Source organism: Somniosus microcephalus, chromosome 1 (assembly GCF_052327205.1).
Source record: "Somniosus microcephalus isolate GS21.2 chromosome 1, FLI_Smic_1.0, whole genome shotgun sequence".
Classification (NCBI taxonomy): domain Eukaryota; kingdom Metazoa; phylum Chordata; class Chondrichthyes; order Squaliformes; family Somniosidae; genus Somniosus; species Somniosus microcephalus.
In genome coordinates, this window is record NC_140987.1 from 89,652,141 (window position 1) to 89,672,586 (window position 20,446).

Here is a 20,446-nt window from a genome sequence, read left to right on the forward strand (position 1 = left end):
AAAGGTCCACTGTAAAATATTAGATGGTTTCAGCACAGTTCCTTGTATAAAAGTCCATAAGATCCATGATACAGCACTAACTGGCAGATATACCACAATGAAGGCTGGCAAGATTTAACACGTACAATAGCAGTCCTCTTAAAGATGGAGGTAAGCCACATGGAGGTGTAAGAGAGCTCTACTTCTGGGCTTGCTTTATCCAATAATGGCATTGCATGATGCCGATACCAGACAAGAATTGGGCCTTTCATTCATCGGCATGGGCATTTGAATAATAGTATAACCATTAAGAGTGAAATATTCAATAAAAAAACCTAGGGTTTAAAAAAAATTCTATCAAAACTGGTAGAATGCCCTGGATATTTGAAATGTCTTCAAAGACTCTTAACCAAAAGTACACTAGAAATTTATAGTATAGCCTTGATAATACAGTTCAAAGTGAATATATTACACACACACTGAGCATAGACCTGCATGATTAAATTGCAGATTGGTATTAAAACCTATAGTTCTACACTGGTCATTTCTGCCTTTCTTTAGTTTCAAATCTCATGTATTTTTATAGCATGATGCAGTCTGAGAAACAGCAGGCTCACATCTTTAGATCGCTTTCTATTCAGTTTTGTGCTTTGACAGGTCCCTCATTGGCAGCAGAAAGGCAGGGAAGCATGAATGTACAATGTCCAAGAGATCAAAACCACCCACAATGTATTCAAACATACATTGATCACCTAAAACCATACAACCGAAGTTTAGCATAAAAAGTAGACCAGTTAATGCGTGCAAGTATAGAAACAAAAAAAAAGTACCTTTGAATAGAATGCATTACTATATGCCAAAGCTCGACATGGTTGTGTTGCAAGCATGACTAGTGAAGTGCCAATATCTAGTGATTGTATAAGGTTTCCTCCTTATCCACATTACAATGATTCCAGAAGGTGTTAATTTAAGATTAATTTCACAATGTTCAGTCTAGGTATTCTGCAAGTCTAGGAATACCAGTCAAATAGACATTGGATATTAGATGACCATTGACAATTTAAGTTACAATGCACTCATTAAGTGAGAAAATGTCAAATTGCTGGTTTAAAAACTACAACAACTTGCATTTATACAGCACCTTTAACACAGTAAAACAATTAGTGGCATTGAGCAGTACTACAGATTAACTTTTTATATGGAGTACCACCATAGAGCAAGTTTAAAACATACTGTGTAATTTCAGGCACTAAATCAATGACAACCCAGACCAGCTACTGTGTGAAAACTATAGCAAGACATTAAAATTGGCATTTCAAAGCATGTATCCACAAAAGCAAATTGCAACACTACTCCAGAGGCTGGTCCCAAGTAGCTAGCTTTCAGTTTACAGAAGCATTTAAAATTTGAGCATTTAGGTGTTATTGGACAAGGAGAATGAGCCTTATTCAAGCCAGTTCTTAAACTGATAACTTGCAATACAGATGTTCTATTTACCATGCAGAGGGGTTGGAGATTGATTTAATCAAATTACCCCCCCCACACACACAGAACAGTCGAGAATGATAAGATCTTTGTCCCATCTATGCAAAGGCTCATTAAACTAATGAATGTGCCATTAATGAGGAAACCACTTGGGAGATAGTTCCAAAGGCATAATATAGCAGCCATTTTGATCAGCAAATAATTCCAGTCCTATTAGAGAGAGCTAGGCTCTGAACCATGTCTTGGTTTAAGAGGCAGTAGAGACCTGGAACTAGAAAGTTTAAAATTCAAGGAGCGCCAGGCAAGGGGAAAAAGTTCATACATGGAAGCTGCACAAGGAATAAGTGGTCCATGTTTCCCCATTTGTTCAAATCATGTACAATTCAATTGCCCAGAGCAGACAAAACATCAGCAATGGGTAACTGGCCCAACATCAAGGTCAGCAGCAAGGCATCAGATGAGAATATTTTGATGAAGCATGCATATTACTCCATATAGTGACCATGCAGACATTGCAGAGAAGAAACAGCAGTGATCACTGTAGCCACTGCACAAGTATCATGGGTTGACTGGGGAGTGGGGGGTTAAGATTGGTGAGCATCTCATCACAAGTAGGCCAAGATTCTCTACAAAACATTTATTTTCTACAAAACATTAATTTTTCAACAAAACAGCTACACTGTGGCAAATAGTTGGCCATAATATGCCAAGATATTCCAGTATGATGTCTTAACCTTGCGAGTCAAAATATGAAAGTCAAAGATCAAATGCAAGACAGTAATGGTGACATAACCACAATAGCCATTAGCTACTACAAAAGCAGCAACTTCACCATTTTTAATTAACTTTGATACATTGATGCTCCAATTTCTCTCGAGTGATAGTATGCTGAGTGACAGACTAAGTACAGGACGACCACTGCAGCCCAAGTTACAATAGCGGAAGGAGAGATCAAGATCATAAAATGGAAAATAGAATTTCCAAAATAGAAACCTGCAAAGATAAGGTATCCAGCCAGAATAAAAGCCCAAACTGTACAAAGCTGTGAAATTGAACTGCTGAGGAACTTTGATTCTGCTACAGTTCAAGGACCATGTATGGGATTTTGAACTGCTGATTCAGCCTGAACATTGGAGGTGTTTGAATTGGAGAGGGTGAGGGATGAGAAGAAAAAAAGCTCAAAACCTTATATAAAAATCAGGTCATTGAAAGTGGTTTGTCCAGTATCTTGGAAATCTCTCATCCCTCTTCCAATCCTTTTGTTTCTATCTGTAGAAAAAACTCAAATTGCAACAGTACTGTCAAACTCCCAACTGCCTATGCTTTGACCCTTTATTTGCCACAATACTTCTGCAGCCAACGATCTGCTCAATCAGACTCTCACCCCCATCTTTGTTGCATCTCCAGTAAAACCCCTGCTCTCAGATCCCAGTGGTTCCCCCCTTGGTATAGCCCACGTATTTGCCCCCCAGGTCTAAGGGACACAGATCTGAATGTCTATGGCACACAACTGGTTGAGCTATTCATTGCCAGATCCTGCTGGACCAAAACAAAATCTGTTCTCCCGTGTCAAAGCTATTCACTACTCCAGGATCATCCAGGAATGCAAAGGTAATCGCCGGTTTCTTTACTTCACTACCAACCATCTCGCTCAACGTCTCTCCCCATCCCCTCCCCAAGTACAAGTTCATGGTCTTCTTTGTCACTAAGATGGTGATCGTCCATTTATAACATAAGAAATAGGAGCAGTAGGCCATTTGGCCCTTCAAGCCTGCTCCCCCATTCAATAAGATCATGGCTGATCTTCTACCTCATCTTCACTTTTCTGCACTATCGCCATATCCCTTAATATTCATAAATTTTATCGATCCATCTTGAATATACTCAACGACTGAGCCTCCACAGCCCTCTGGGGTAGAGAATTCCAAAGATTCACCACCCCGAGTGAAGAAATTTCTCATCAGTCCTAAATGGCTGACCCCTTATTCTGAGACTGTGACCCCTGGTTCTAGACTCCCCAGCCAGGGATAACATCCTCCCTGCATCTACCCTGTCAAGCCCTGTAAGAATTTTGTATGTTTCAAAGAGATTACCTCTCATTCCTCTACACCTATAGGCCTAGTCTACTCAATCTGTCCTCCTAGGACAATTTCCCCATCCCAGGAACTAGTCTGGTGAACCTTTGTTGCAATCCCTCTATGGCAAGTATATCCTTCCTTAGGCAAGACCACCAAAACTGTACACAATACTCCAGGTGTGGGCTTACCAGGGCCCTATATAACTGCAGTAAAACTTCTTTACTCATACTCAAATCCTCTTGTAATAAAGAGCTGCCTTTGCCACATCCCCCTCTTCCCCATCAAGCCAAGCTTCCCCCAAAGATTCCCCTGCCTTAGCCTTGAACTTGCATCTATCTCGACTTTCTCTCCCTTACTATTCCCCTCATCAAATCTGGAATCACCCTCCTCCACAAAAAAACACCCTTGACTACTCTGTTCTTGCACACTACTGCCCCATCTCAAGTCCTTGAACATGTAGTCGCGTTCGTCAGCCAGCGAGGGCCTAAGCTCTGGGATTCCCTCCTCAAACACTCCACCTTCTCGCCCCTAAGAAGTTCCTCAAGACTTAAAACTTTCAGTCACCTGTCCCAATATCCCCTCAATTGGCTTGTGTCAATGTTTGCCTGCTATCACTCCAGTGAAGTGCATTGGGGTGTTTTACTACATAAATTAAAGTTGTTGTTGGTAACCTTATCCTATGGAGTTTCCAGAGGATGCGAACTAATCCAGATGAAGCCCAATTATAGCTTTTGGCATGACCATTCCACTTGATTCACTGGTCAACTCCATACCCTCTGTATGATGCACTTCTAATAGATGTTCTTGGCTAGTTTCTCCAGGGAAAAAAAAAAATCAATCCATGTATTGTAGCTCACTTTTTCCTCCATCCAGGGCTCTAGTCTCCACTGTTGTTCCCTCAGTGACCTTTCTCCAACTCCATAGCTTAAGGAACGGGTGCTGGATGTAGTTTAGTTTTAAGGCCTGGGCGAAGAAAGAGCGATTCAAACAGTGAAGACCAAAAGGAAGAGTGAAGCTGGCATAGACTGGTGTAGAGGCCAGAAGCAAAAACAAAAAAATTCGACTTTGCATTCCTAAATAGAAGGTCAAGAAGCAGCTTAGTCTAGGGGACAATTCTCTTCCAGAAAACTCTTGGTCTTCTCGTGGTAAGGGGGGGGGGGGGGGGGGGGGGTTCACGGGTACTGTCAAGTAAGCATAGTTAGCTGCTGCATTGCTCCTGTAGATAGTGCGCATGCAGACAGTGTTCCGGATGACTATGGAGTCTAGTAGCAAAGGTGGTGATCAAGCAGATATTAAAGCAGATGATGACCACCATGGATATTGATCAGATTGTAGCTCAGTTGCTGGCCCAACGTAACCTAGCTGCCCACCCTATCAAGAGGTCATATCTAGAGGCATGTGGAATATAGACACCACCTCATTTGGCACTTGAAAAGGATGCAATCTGGGCACAGTTTGTTCTGTTCCATTTGAGGAAGGAAATTATAGGTGGGCTACTTAATTGTAGTAAAACCCATTGCAGTTCCTGATGTGTACATCAGAATGCTTTTCAACTAAAACTCAAGTGTTGATTTCTTTGACTACTCCTTGAGCTTTATGGAGTTTTTTTTTAAACCGAGGTGAAGGGGCCAAAGTCCATAAGTTGGAGTGGCAGAGGTAGTGAAATTTTGGGTTGTACCGAGATTTGATCAAGTCTGTAGATTGCAGGGGAAGGGAATACAAGGAATTTTCTTTTTTTGAGGGCAAGTATCAGACTAAGATGCTGTAACAAGTTACAGGAGGATATTAATAAACTTGCAGAATGGGCATATACAGGAAACTTTGTGCTATCCGGCATCGACAGGACCGAGCTGTTGCCGTTCCCTCAAAACTGCCAGACAAACCAGCGTTAATGTTGAAGCATACGGAGCTTTTCAGCTCCATATCTGGCAACAAACACTGTTGCTTAGCTTCTAAACAGTCGGCTGTACCTTGGAAGCGTCTGTCGCTTAGCGACAGCTTCAGAGAGACTTTGCAGAGCCTGACTGTTGGAAAAAAAAGCCACGAGAAGAAAAAAGACCTAACAAAACAGCTCCTAATTTTTGCCGGCGGCTCGAGCCTCCGGATAACACAGTTTCCTGTAATTGGCAAATGAAGTTCAACACAGATAAATGTGAGGTATTACATTTTGGTAGGAAGGAGAGGGGTCACTTATCACTTGGAGGGTGCGAGTCTAAGTGGGGTAGAGGAGCAAAGGGATCTCCGAGTACAAATACACAGATCGAAGTTGCAACACTGGTTAGCAATGCCATAAAAAAGCAAACCTAGCACTAGGGTTTATTTCTAGAGGGATAGAATTGAAAAGTAGGGAAGTTATGTTAAACTTGTATCGAACCTTGGTTAGACCATACTTGGAGTACTGTGTACAATTCTGGTCGCCATATTATAAAAAGGATAGAGGCACTGGAGAGGGTGCAGAGAAGATTTACGAGGATGATACCAGAAATGCGAGGGTATACATATCAGGAAAGGATGAACAGGCTGGGTCGCTTTTCTCTTGAAAAAAAGGCTGAGGGTTATAATAGAGGTCTTTAAAATTATGAAAAATTGATAGGAGAGAATGTTTCCACTTGTGGGGAAGAGCATAACTAGAGGCCATCAATATAAGATAGTCACCAAGAAATCCAATAGGGAATTCAGAAGAAAATTCTTTACCCAGACAGTGGTGAGAATGTGGAACTTGCTACCACAGGGAGTGGTTGAAGCAAATACTATAGATGCATTTAAGGGGAGGCTGGACAAGCATGAGAGAGAAGGGAATGGAGGGTTATGCTGATGGATTTAGATGAGGAAAGATGGAAGGAGGCTCGTGTGCAGCATAAATGCCGGCGTGGACTAGTTGGGCCGAATGGCCTGTTTCTGTGCTGTATATCCTATGTAATGCTTTTTCAACATGCCGAGGATCAAAGGATGAGGGAAGTCTGTACGCTGGTGAATTTAGAAGTGGAGAAGTAGTGGGCATGTACTCAAATTGGAAGGGAGTGACTAGTGGTGTCCCAATTATTATTAGTTATATATTTATTAATGACTTAAGTCAACACACTAGAGAGCCATATATGCAAATTTTCTGATGACAAAGATTATTGGCATAATTAGTGTAGACGGGAGCGTAAAATTACAAAGACATTGATAAATTAAGCGAGTGGGCAAAACTGTGACAGATGGATTTCAATGCAGGTAAGTGAGAGTTCATCCATTTTGGACAGAAATAGGATAGATTAGAGTATTTTTCTTAATAGTTACTAGCCAAGAACATAATGGGGAGCAGTAGATGCTAGTTCAATTAATATTTAAATCTGAAATATAGATTTTTGGTAGCCCAAGGGTATTGAAGGATATGGAACCAAGGCAGGTAGATAGTTAGGATACAGATCAGCCATGATCTCACTGAATAGTGGAACTCCTGCATACTACATCAATTCTTTTGTATGTTATGTAGAGAAAATTTATAATTAGGAGAGCAAACAAAGCACCAACAGAAAAACAGTGGTTAAGCACTTCTTGGCAAGATCATGCTAGCGTGGCTCTTGTCAAAAGCTGGATTGAAGGATGGGGAGTGTAGCTGTTTCTACTAGAGAGCAACCCAGGAACAATAATCACAGGCAGACCAGATCACAGCCACATGAAGATTGCTCAAATTGTGTGTGTGGTGGGGGGGGTTGGGAGCGCACATACACAAAGAGTGCACCTTCAAAATTATCTGGTAATGAGCAAGGCCTGTTTCACAAGGAAATCAAAAATGTGAATACACCCACTTATGATGTTCAAATCCATGCAAAAGTTCATCCAAACTTAGTTTATTATTATAAAATTATAGATTTTAATCTAGAAAATCTACAGTTCAAACCATTCACCCCCCACCCCACCTAGATTTAAAGATTTTAGTACCTAAGATAGCTACAAATTTGAACAGCAATAGCCACAAATTTGAACAGCGACATTTCTCTCCATCTGCATTGCAGCATAACAGAAATGGTCTAGTATGCCAATCATATCCAAGTTCTGGAGACTTCACACACCACTACCTATCTGCACTATCCAGACATACTATTTCTGCATAAAGCTACCTTGAAAACATAATTGTTGTTAAAGCAGTTTAAGTCCCATTTCTAAGCGGTTTAAGTTTGCTTTACATTCCTGCTTAATTTAAAAAAAAAACACATTAGCAACACAATAAGGATTAGAACTCCATCCTCTGCAGCAGGTTTGAAATAAAGATTATAACCGCTTTAAATTTATTACTTCACCAGCCGTGAAAGCATAGTTCAAACTTGCACCTCCAGGGTGGGAAATGACAAGTCAGTGTGAGCTCTTAAATCTATTTTTGTCCATGCATATTTATGAACAATTCCAGCAGAAAATTATATTTTCTGGCCCACATCCCTCAACCTTTGACAAGCCCTGGAGGCAAGATAGTAGCAATTGAAGAATTGCACAACCTGCCAGTCTTAAAGATACGTACAGACAAGAGTGGACACGTACTTACCAGTGACCTGGTCCACAAGAATCCTTGAGGTAATTATGCGTCCATATTGGGTGAAAAGCTGTTCCAGTTCCTTTTGGGACATAGTTTTTGGGAGCCCGCTGACATACAAATTTGCATCTCTGATGGAAGCAGAGCTGGGACGGGCATAAGAAACCTGAAGAAAACAATTTTGTTTATAAGCTTACAAAAACAAGCAGTGTTCTAGCAAGTTACATAAATGATGACATATTTTGCACATCAAGTGACGATATGATCAACAAAAATAAACACCCCGAAAATGCAGAAGGACTTATTGCTTCTGAAATAATGGTTAGCATCTCCGGGTGACCCTGTACGAGACTGGCTAGGTCTAGAGGGCAATACCCAAAAATAACAAGATGCTGATTCCAATCTGTTGTTTTTCCATCTTTTTCTGATTTTATCATCAGATTTCAAACAATTGGTACTCAAGTTACATTCAATTGTCACAATAATGCACAGAACATTTCAAAACTAACATTTTAAACTTAAGTTTAAAACAGCAAAAACCATACACACAGACTGCATTAGTATAGGGAGATCTGGTGCAAATAAGAATTCCCTTTGTCTGAAACTATGATTTAGTTTCCTCCCAAATAAATGAAATAACTAAACTCATCATGTAGATAATCACAATTCCTACTTAAAAATGGATCAACTGGCTGTATTGTATGGCAAGTGCAGCTTCTGCATATGGGTCTAAGCCAATGCTGTGATTAGTGGACGCAGCATCCTGTTGTGAAATCATGCATTCATTTTACATGCCACTGAAATGTACTCATCTAGTCACGATCAGGTTCTGTGAGCTGCCAAAACTTTGCTCAGCCCATCAGCAGCCCATCCAGTTTTATGCAGGACTAATATTGCAGATTTTCTGACTGCTTGTCCATCACCAGCACACCATCGCTAGTGGTGGCCGTGGACAGTTGAGGAGTTGGACAAAATCTACCTCAACAGGTCTCAACTACTTCAGTCTTGGGCATGTGTTTGGCTTAACTGGCTAAATTCAACCAACAAAACAGCTGAGACACTGCCAGGAATAACACTATAGTAGGCCATTCCAACATCGAACAAAAGGCTGCACATTTAGGTGTCCACAGGCATATGCTGCTAGACGAGCTGAATTAGGCACACTGCCACTAGGGGCAAGGATTTAATAAAAAACACACAATGGTTTTCAAAAGATATTTTGTGAATAGACAGCAGAACTTAATTTTTTAGTCTAATTCAGGCCAACTCATTCACAAAATAGACCCAAAATTCTCAGACTTACTAATACCTAGTTCAAAGAAAAAAGTGTTACTTACTCCATGCTAAATAAATTCTGGTTTGTTTAGGTTCAAACCAGACCATTTCAGTTATTAAACTGCCATGGGTGAAGACAAATCCTGGTCATGCATTCCTGAAGACAATTCACTAGTAAAAATTAAGATTAAATGCCTGCCACCAAAATTGTAATCCTATGTATTCATTTTGTACAAAATTACAGAAATCATGTGGAAGAAAATCTTGGTCATCTATCTTACCATTGATCAGCTTTAAGTTTACTCATCCTCAGGTAGTGTTCATTGCAAATCCTACACCAGCTCACCAAACACAAAGCTGGTGAGCATCAACTCATTCTTAAAGTAATTTTGGTAAAGTAACCAAGATAACTTACTTACATGACAAGTTTGTGTTTACATCAATAACCACCATAAGCAAATGAGAATGCAACTATGCATAATTATAATGTTTCATTAGTTAAGTTGGAAACAGAGCTCAGTACAGTTTTGATCATTCAGTTCATGGTATTACTATGTTCTTTTATTCTCGATGGGGGCAACACTGGCAATGCCCATCCCTAGTTGCCCAGAGATGGAGGTGGTGGTTGTGGTCCTTCTTGAACCACTAGTCTTCATGCTAGTGTTGTTCCTATAATGGAGGGAGGCAAGGAACCTGACCCAGAAACAATAAAAGGAGCCATCAGATGGTGACCCAGTCACTGCATAGTACATAATCTCTGCCCTGCTCTTGTGTCATGTCTAAACCAGTTAAGCTCGTCAAGGGTAGCTCCCAGGATGTTGGGAGAAGGCAGTGCCAATGCAGGTCAGGGATACATCACAGGGACTTTGTTAAAGATGGTCATTGACTGGCACTTGTGGTGCAGAGGTTACCTCCCATTGGTCAGCCCAAGACTGGATTCTGTCCAGGTCCTGCTGTAGGTTGGCACATGATGCTTCATCAGTAGAAGAGTGGTGTAATGGAGCTGAATAGGGTCATCAAACCACACACAAACAGAAAAACAGGATAGAAGTCATGTAGAACAGATGAGAAGGTGGTCGATTCAGGATGGAAAGAGAGACAGGCAGACTTGTATTTACATAGTATCTTTCACAGCATCAGGACGGCTCAAAGCATTTCACAGCCAACGAATCATTTTGAAGTGTAGGCAGGCCTGGTAGCTAATTTCCATACAGCAAGGACCCACAAACAGCAGATTGAATGACCAGTTACAATCTATTTTGGTTGAGGGATAAATGTTGACCATCACATTGAGATTTCTCTATTTGGCTGTGGAAAGATTTGAGTGTAATTTATACTGAATTAAGCTCACAGGATAGTCACTTGTTAGGAATAAGGATCAGAGTTTTAAAAAGTATATATCCAGATAGAACACTGTTTAAACAAAAAGGTGGGAGTTACAACAGAACTGGGCCATTTGGCCCAGTCGGCATTTACCCTCCACCCAAGCAAATAGCCCTAATCACATTTACCCTTCCTGTTCCCATATTCCTCGATCCACCTAGCCTATTCAATGTTAACCATTTCTTCCTTAACCACCAAGGAAGTGAACTACACAGCCTCACTACACTAAAGAAGTTTCTTACGCCTGGTTTTTAATTTATTGCATTTTTTCATTCTAGACTCCTTAATTACAAGAAATGGTCTGTTATGAACCTAGTTCCATCTTGCCCTCATCTTGTAATCTGCATTGCTCCAATTAAAAACGTTGCAACCTCAAGTCATCGTATTTGCATTTCCTCAAGTCATGAAGCATCCCTGTGAATCTGTGTTGTACTTTTCCTGAAGCCTCAATACCATTCCTAGTGTGGCTCCCAATACTGCACAGAGTACTCTAATTGAGGTCTTATGTTTTATAGGCTTATCAATACCTCTTAGCTTTTATTATTGTATTTACAGTATAGAAACAGACCATTCAGCCCAATAGGTCCATGCTGTTTATGCGCCACACAAGCCTTCTCCCACCCTTCATCTAACCCCATTAACGTATCTCCTTCTATTCATTTCTCCTTCATGTGTTTATCTAGCTTCCTGTTGAATGTAAATATAAATAGTAAATGGGTAGCAAGGAGGGGTGGAGCCGATTAGGGACCAAAAAGGAGACCGACACATGGAGGCAGAGGGTATGGCTGAGGTGCTAAATAAGTACTTTGCATCCATCTTCACCAAGGAAGATGCTGCCATAGACAGTGAAGGAGGAGGTAGAGGAGATACCGGATGGGAGGTACTAGAAAGGGTGGCTGTACTTAAAAGTAGATAGGTCACCAGGACCCGATGGGATGCATCCTAGGACGCCGAGGGAAGAGAAGGAAGAAATCGCGGAGGTACTGGCCATAATCTTCTAATCCTCCTTAGAAACAGGGGTGCTGCCAGAGGACTGGAGAATTGAAAGTGTTACAACCTTGTTCAAAAAAGGGTGTAAAGTTAATCCCAGCAACTACAGGCCAGTCAGTTTAACCTCGTTAGTGGGAAGCTTTTAGAAACAATAATCAGGGACAAAATTAAACAGTCACTTGGACAAGTGTGGATTAATTAAGGAAAGCCAGCACGGATTTTCTAAAGGCAAATCATGTTTAACTAACTTAATCAAGTTTTTTGATGAGGTAACAGAGAGGGTTGATGAGGGCAATGTGGTTGATACGGTGTACATGGATTTCGAAAAGGCGTTCAACATAATGGGCTTGTCAGCAAAGTTGAAGCCCATGGAATAAAAGGGACAGTGGCAGCATGGATTCTAAATTGGCTAAGCGACAGGAAACAGTAGTGGTGAACGGTTGATTTTTTGGACTGGAGGAAGGTATACAGTGGTATTCCCCAGGGGTCAGTTCTAGGACCACTGCTTTTCTTGATATATATTAATGATTTGGATGTGGGTGTACAGGGCACAATTTCAAAATTTGCAGACCACACAAAACTTGTAAGTATAGTGAACAGTGAGGAGGATAGTGATGGACTTCAAGAGGACATAGACAAGCTGGTGGAATGGGTGGACACGTGGCAGATGAAATTTAATGCAGAAAGGTGCAAAGTGATACATTTTGATAGAAAGAATGAAGAGAAAGAATGGAGAGAGGAAATATAAACTAAAGGGTACAATCCTAAAGGGGGTGTATGAACAGAGACCTAGGGGTATGTGCACAAATCGTTGAAGGTGGCAGGGCAGGTCAAGAAAGCAGTGGAAAAAGCTTACAGCATCCTGGCTTCATGAATACAGGTATAGAGTATAAAACCATGGAAATTATAATGAACCTGTATAAAACACTGGGTCGGCCTCAACTGGAGTATGGTGTCCAATTTTGGGCACTGCACTTTAGGAAGGATGTGAAGGCCTTAGAGAGGATGCAGAAAAGATTTACGAGAATGATTCCAGGGATGAGGGACTTCAGTTACGTGGATTGACTGGAGAAGCTGGGGTTGTTCTCCTTAGAAGAGAGAAAATTGAGAAGAAATTTGATAGAAGTGTTCAAAATCATGAAGGGTCTGGACAGAGTAGACACAGAAACTGTTCCCATTGGCAGAAGGGTTGAGAACCAGAGGACACAGATTTAAGGTGATTTTCAGAAAAACCAAAAGCGACATTGGGAAAAACTTCTCAGCGAGTGATTAGGATCTGGAATGCAATGCCTGAGGAGGGTGGTGGAGGCAGACTCAATCACAGCTTTGAAAAGGGAGTGGGATAAGTACCTGAAAAGAAAAAGATTTGCAGAGCTACAGGGAAAGGGCGGGGGAGTGGGACTAGCTGAAGTGCTCTTGCAGAGAGCCGGCACAGGCTCAACGGGCCGAATAAGAACATAAGAAATAGGAGGAGTATGCCAATTGGCCCCTCGAGCCTGCTCCACCATTCAATAAGATCATGGCTGATCTGATCCTAACCGCCAATCCACTATGACAGGACTATCTCCTGAATCTAACAGAATTAGACACACGAAACAGGAGCAGGATCAGGCTACACGGCCCCTGGGCCCGCTCCGCTACCCACAGGGCCATGACCGCTCCGAACCTAGACTCATGTCCAAATTCCTGCCCGCTCACCGTAACCCTTAATTCCCTTTTCTTCTAGGAAACCGTCTATTTGTTTTAAATTTATGTAATGATGTAGCTTCGACAGCTTTTTGGGGCAGCATATTCCATGGACCTACCACCCTCAGTGAAGTAGTTCCTCCTCATCTCAGTTTTGAAAGAGCAGCCCCTTATTTTAAGACTATGCCCCCTAGTTCTAGTTTCACCCATCATCGGGAACATCCTCCCTGCATCCACCCGATCCAACCCCTTCACAATCTTATATGTTTCAATAAGATCGCCTCTCATTCTTCTGAACTCCAATGAGTAGAGTCCCAATCTACTCAACCTCTCTTCATATGTCCATCCCCTCATCCCCGGGATTAACCGAGTGAACCTTCTTTGTACTGACTCGAGAGCAAGTATGTCGTTTCTTAAGTATGGACACCAAAACTGTATGCAGTATTCCAGGTGCGGTCTCACCAATACCTTGTACAACTGAAGCAATACCTCCCTATTTTTATATTCTATCCCCCTAGCAATGAAAGCCAACATTCCATTGGCCTTCTTAATCACTTGCTGCACCTGCATACTAACCTTTTGAGTTTCGTGCACCGGGACCCCCAGATCCCTTTGTACTTCAGTACTTTCCAGTTTCTTGCCTTTAAGATAATAACTTGCTCTACGATTTTTCCTGCCAAAGTGCATAACCTCACACTTTCCAGTATTGTATTCCATCTGCCAAATCTCTGCCCACTTACTTAGCCTGTCTGTGTCCCCTTGCAGGTTTTTTATGTCCTCCTCACTCACTACTTTCCCTCCCATCTTAGTATCATCTGCAAACTTGGATATGTTACACTCGGTCCCCTCCTCCAAATCGTTAATATAGATTGTAAAGAGTTGGGGACCCAGCACTGACCCCTGCGGAACACCACTGGTTACTGATTGCCAGTCTGAGAATGAACCATTTATCCCAACTCTCTGCCTTCTGTTAGATAGCCAATCCTCTATCCATGCCAGAATATTACCCCCAATCCCGTGATTTTTTATCTTAAGCAATAATCTTTTGTGTGGCACCTTGTCAAATGCCTTTTGGAAGTCTAAATACACTACGTCCACTGGTTCACCTTTATCCACCCTATACGTTACTTCCTCAAAGAACTCCAGCAAATTTGTCAAACATGACTTCCCCTTCATAAAACCATGCTGACTTTGTCCTATTAAATGATGATTATCCAAATGTCCTGTTACTGTCTCCTTAATAATGGACTCCAAAATTTTACCTACCACAGATGTTAGGCTAACCAGTCTATAGTTTCCAGCCTTCTGTCTACTGCCCTTTTTAAATAAGGGTGTTACATTAGCAGTTTTCCAGTCTGCCGGGACCTTTGCTGAGTCCAGGGAGTTTTGGAAAATTACCAATGCATCCACAATCCCTACCGCCACTTCCCTCAAGACCCTAGGATGTAAGCCATCAGGTCCAGGTGATTTATCTGCCTTGAGTCCCATTATTTTACCGAGTACCACTTCCTTAGTGATTTTGATCGTGTTTAGCTCCTCCCCCCCCATAGCCCCCTGTTTGTCCAGTGTTGGGATATTCTTAGTGTCCTCTACTGTAAAGACGGATACAAAATATTCAGTGTTTTTGCCATCTCCATATTTCCCACCATTAATTTCCTGGTCTCATCCTCTAAGGGACCAACATTTACTTTAGCCACCCTTTTTCCTTTTATATAACTATAAAAACTCTTACTATCTGTTTTTATATTTTTTGCTAATTTACTTTCATAATCTATCTCCCTTAATCAATCGTTTTGTTATTTTTTGCTGTCTTTTAAAGTTTTCCCAATCCTCTATCCTCCCACTAGATTTGGCTACCTTATATGCCCTTGTTTTTAGTCGAATACTATCCTTAATTTCTTTACTTAGCCACGGATGGCTGTCTTTTCTTTTACACCCTTTTTTTCCCCTCAGTGAAATATACTTTTTTTGGAAGTTGTAAAATAACTCCTTAAATGTACACCACTGATCATGTATCGTCTTACCCTTTAATCTATTTTCCCAATCCACTCTACTCAATTCCGCTCTCATACCTTCACAGTCTCCTTTATTCAAGCTTAGCACGCTTGTTTGAGATACAACCTCCTCACCCTCTAATTGAATATGGAATTCAACCATGTTATGGTCACTCATTCCAAGGGGATCCTTTACTAGGACATTTTTAATTAATCCTGTCTCGTTACACAGGACCAGATCTAAGGTTGCTTGCCCCCTGGTCGGTTCAGTTACATACTGCTCAAGAAACCCATCCCTAATACACTCAATGAACTCATCCTCAAGGCAGCCCTGCCCAATTTGATTTGTCCAATTAATATGATAGTTAAAATCCCCCATAATTATAGATGTTCCCTTATTACAAGCCTCAACTATTTCCTGATTGATACTCCGTCCAACAGAGTTGCCACTGTTCGGAGGCCTATAGACTACGCCCACTAGTGTTTTTTTCCCCTTATTATTCCTTATCTCCACCCAAACTGTTTCATTATCCTGATCTTTTGACCCAATTATCATTTCTCTGTATTACAGTGATTCCTTCCTTTATTAACATAGCCACCCCACCTCCCCTTCCTTCCTGCCTGTCCTTCCTGATTGTTAAATAACCTGGTATGTTTAATTCCCAGGCATTGTCACCCTGCAGCCATGTTTCTGCAATGGCCACAAGGTCATACCCATATGTAGCTATTTGTGCCATTAACTCGTCTATTTTGTTACGAATGCTACGTGCATTCAGATAGAGAACTTTCAAATGTGTTTTGTGACACTTAGTTCCTGCTTTTGCCCTTTTTATTACTTTACCTTTTACTCCATACCTTCTGCCCCTTCCTGACACGCTCTGGTTTTTAATTTCCCCACTGCTAAGTCTACGACCTTCTCTGTTGTCATTTTTATTATTATTTGCTCTCTAGGAACCTCCCCCCCACTAGTTAGTTTAAAGCCCTCTCTACAGCCCTAGTTATATGATCCGCCAGGACTCTAGTCCCAGCACTGGCCAAGTGAAGCCCGTCCCAACGGAACAGCTCCCTCCTGCCCCAGTACTGGTGCCAGTGTCCCAGTAAGCAAAACCCATTTCTCCCACACCAGTCTTTGAGCCACGCATTTAACTCTCTAATTTTATTTGTCCTAGCCAAATTCGCTCGTGGCTCAGGTAATAATCCAGAGATTATTACCCTTGAGGTTCTGTTTTTTTAATTTGACCCCTAGCTGCTCATACTCCTTTAACAGAACCAGCTTCCTAGTCCTACCTATGTCGTTTGTACCAACATGGACCACGACGACTGGATCCACCCCCTCCTACTGCAAGTTTCTTTCCAGCCCAGAGATGTCCTTAACCCTGGCACCGGGTAGGCAACACAGCCTACGGGACTCTCGCTCTTGGCTGCAGAGAACTCTATCTATCCCTCTAATACTATCCCCTACCACTACAACATTTCTATTTACTCCCCCCTCTTGAATGGCCCCCCCGCTCCACGGTGCTGTGGCCAGGTTGCTCATCCTCCCTGCAGTCCCTGCTCCCGTCCACACAGGGAGCAAGAACCTCGAACCTGTTGGACAAGAGCAAGGGCTGCGGCTCCTCCAACACTACCCTCCTGGATCCCCGTACCTGCCTCACTCGTAGTCACACCGTCCTGACCCTGGGTTACATCTGAATTAATTAACGTCATAGGTGTGACCACCTCCTGATACACAGGAGGTGGCCTCCTTCGGTGCTGTAAACATTCTATGATTCTATGCTATTCACCTCAACTATTCCTTGTGGTAGAGTGGTTAAAATGTGGAACACTGAGTAAAGAAGTTGCTCCTAAATTCCCAATTAATTGACTATCTTGTATTTACTGCCCCTAGTTCTGGTCTCCCCGCAAGTGGAAACATCATCTCTACGTTTACCCGATCAAACCCTTTAATAACCTTAAAGACCTCGATCAGGTCATCCCTCAGCCTTCTCTTTTCTAAAGAGAAAGAGTTCCAGCCTGTTCAATCTTTCCCAATAGGTAGAACCCCTCAGCTCTGGTATCATCTTAGTACTTTTTTGGCACCTTCTCCAGTGCCTCTATCCTTTTTACAGTATGGAGACCAAAACTGTTCACAGTACTCCAAGTGTGGTCTAAGATGCTATACAAGTTGAACACAATTTCTCTGCTTTTCATTCTACACAACCTAGAATTCCATTAGCTTGATTTTTGAAGAGCAGCCTCATCAACCTGCCTTTAATATTCTGTGAACCTGTACCCCCAATCCCACTGCTTCCACAGCACCAAGCCTACTAGCAGAGCATAAGTACTGCTATTATAGCCACCATTCATACATTTGGTGTTGGAATGCCTCCCATTTTTCTCAGCAATAGGAGGTTTTTAGGGTTTTTCAGCAAAGGCCATAAGCCAGTTTGTTTGGCAGCTCAATCCGGAGAGCTGGGAAGGATTAAAGGTCAAGTCCTTAGCTTCCTGTCCAGCTAGGAAAAAAAGTTAGTTTAGACACAATCAGTTTGGAAGATCTAGCAAGGGAGGCAGTGAATGATCCAGCATGTCCTCAAGATAGAGCTAGTTCAGAGGAATTACTAGCCAGAAAAAAGTTATATTTAGCCCTTTAACAATGACTTAATTTTCTGTTACATGGAATGCAATGGTGTTAAACTGAAGTCAAGCTTGATCCGTTCACTGATTGTCAAACAAACCAGTTTGACTATTTATATTTGACCTTCTCACTAAGAGAATCAGCCCACCTTTCAGCAGATTGGAGAAGTACATATGGCACAAGATTACAGCAGCCAATTCATTTAACAAAGGATTTCATATAGTTAGTTACAGCCCCGGGTGATGTGATCATATATCGAGCTGTTGGGCAGTAATGGAAAACTGTTGATTGTAAAGGACATGGGATCTGCTTATGGGAGACTATCTAGCGTAGACTCTTACATTTGTAAGATTTGGGGAAATGGTAAGAGAGAACATGCTAACCAAAGTACAATTTTATTTGTAAGTAAAGGAATCTACCACAATTAACTGGACCAGCTTCAGTAGGTACCAATAATGGCTGTTTTCCAAGTCTCAGATTAACATTTTAGTCACCCTGATGACTTGATCCCAAGGATTGGGGCTGAGATGGCAGAGATGGTTTGGGGTCCCTCAGGACTCCCAGCACCTCCCCAGCCCTGTGGTAATAAAAAACTTGGCTCAACTGAAGAACTTCAATGTTCACAAGTATCTTGACTTCTTTGGAGAGGAGGGTGTATGTTCACCTCTTCAAAGCAAAACAGGTGTGAAACTGAAGCATTTCCTGTCAAATAACAGATCCTGAACTTGGAATAGGCTTCATAATGCTGGACCTTCTGCATTGTTCATGAATGGAAATGAAAGAATGATCATTGGGAAAGGTGTCGAAGAATCCTCAATTTTGTTGGAAACCAAAGCGGAGAGCAAGCTGACAAAATTTAAGTCTACCTGGGGCCACCAACCAAACTGTTTTAACACAAAAAACATGTTCAAGAGGTGTAATGGCTTTACAAAATTTGAAAATACTGCAAAAAGTGAACAAGTCTTTGTAGGAACTGCATGAGAAAAAAAAAACAGGCTCATGTAGTGCAGAAGATGACACAAAAAGAAAAAAGATGCTTTGGATGTACAACACGAAAGTATAATCAATGCGTACCAAGTGGACAAAATCCCTGAAGGGTGAGCCACCCAGGAAAAGGTCTCGTACAAATAAGAGTACCAAAGAGTGCTGTAGAAATGCATCTCTGGATGGCTTCTGTAGAAACCCAAAAATGAGTAGCTCCTCCTCACTCTCCTCTTGCCTCGCTCATCTACATAGCCGATTGCTTTGTATCGACAGCTTTCACACAAACTTCAATCAAATACAAACACCCCTTTTAAGACAACCAGTTAAATCTTAAACCTCACTGAATTGGATCCAGTTCATTTGAGAAATTAAGTACATCCCAGTCCCATCTATCTCGAGATTTGCTTCCAACATGACATTTTAAAATTGATTTATACTTAAATCTTCCAAATACATCCACAATTGTAGTTTCAAAGACGGTTTCAAGGCTAGGCTTGCTGCATCAGCAAATCTTATCCTATAGTTTGAGTTCACTACATGACACCTCTCAAAGATGGCTTTAAAAAGGAATATTCTTTAAATATAGTGCATCGGGGGAAAAATAGAACAGCTGCAGCAATGTCGGCATTAGTACACTAAAGCAGATGATTCAAGATAACTGGGCAGTATTTTAGACTATAGTTTTTCCTTCAAATTTTACAAACGGAAAGGAAAACTAAGCCTGCTTTTATTCTGTGGCCTTACTAATTTCATAGCACCAAGGGACACACTTGTACCTGTTCACAAGAAAGTCAGTCAATGCTGCAGCTAGTTATCTAGTGCTGTAAACCAGCAGTGCTCCAAAATAAATGTTTACATTCTGTCAGGATCCCTTTTGAATCATGACATGCTATACAAGAGGGTGAGAACATCTTGTTAGTCAGGGAACAGTTAAAATTCCATTATTGCTCCTTCATTTAAGGCAGTCAGCTATACCATAAAAACCTTGAGTGAATGGTAAACTTAAAGGCATCAACATAATCTATGTTTTACCACAAAATAATGGGACAAAGTTTAGAGAACTTAACTGAAAATGTTAGCCATAGCTAGTATAATACACCTTTAAGTATTAAGATTTATATAGCACCTTTTACATCCTCAATGTCTCAGCAATGAGTTATTTTTTTGAAGTGCAATAACTTCTGTAGAACAAAAACAGCCAATTTGCACACAGCAAGGATCCACAAACAGTAATGAGATGAATGACTAGTATTCTGGTAGTGTTGGTGGGTGATAAATGGTGGCTAGGACACCAGGAAAACTGCACTGCTCCTTTGAGGAGTACCCTTGGGATAATTTACATCCACCTGAACAGGCCGATGGGACTTTGGTTTAATATTGCATCTAAATGACAGCACCTCTAACAATACATCACCCTCAGTTCTGCAAAATATCAGCCTAGACCACACCAAAGTCTTAGTGACGC

At 41.5% G+C, this 20,446-nt stretch overlaps 1 protein-coding gene across 7 annotated transcripts in view; it reads right to left on the reverse strand.

Annotated features, from left to right (window-relative positions):
- Positions 1-20,446, reverse strand: part of elavl2 (ELAV like RNA binding protein 2) — a 122,289-nt gene that overhangs the window by 23,136 nt on the left and 78,707 nt on the right. For all 7 annotated transcript variants that reach the window (XM_085984060.1, XM_085984049.1, XM_085984046.1 and 4 more), the window contains one exon: positions 8,068-8,221. In XM_085984060.1, the coding sequence (XP_085840186.1) occupies positions 8,068-8,221 (154 nt within the window). The remainder of the gene's footprint in view (positions 1-8,067; positions 8,222-20,446) is intronic.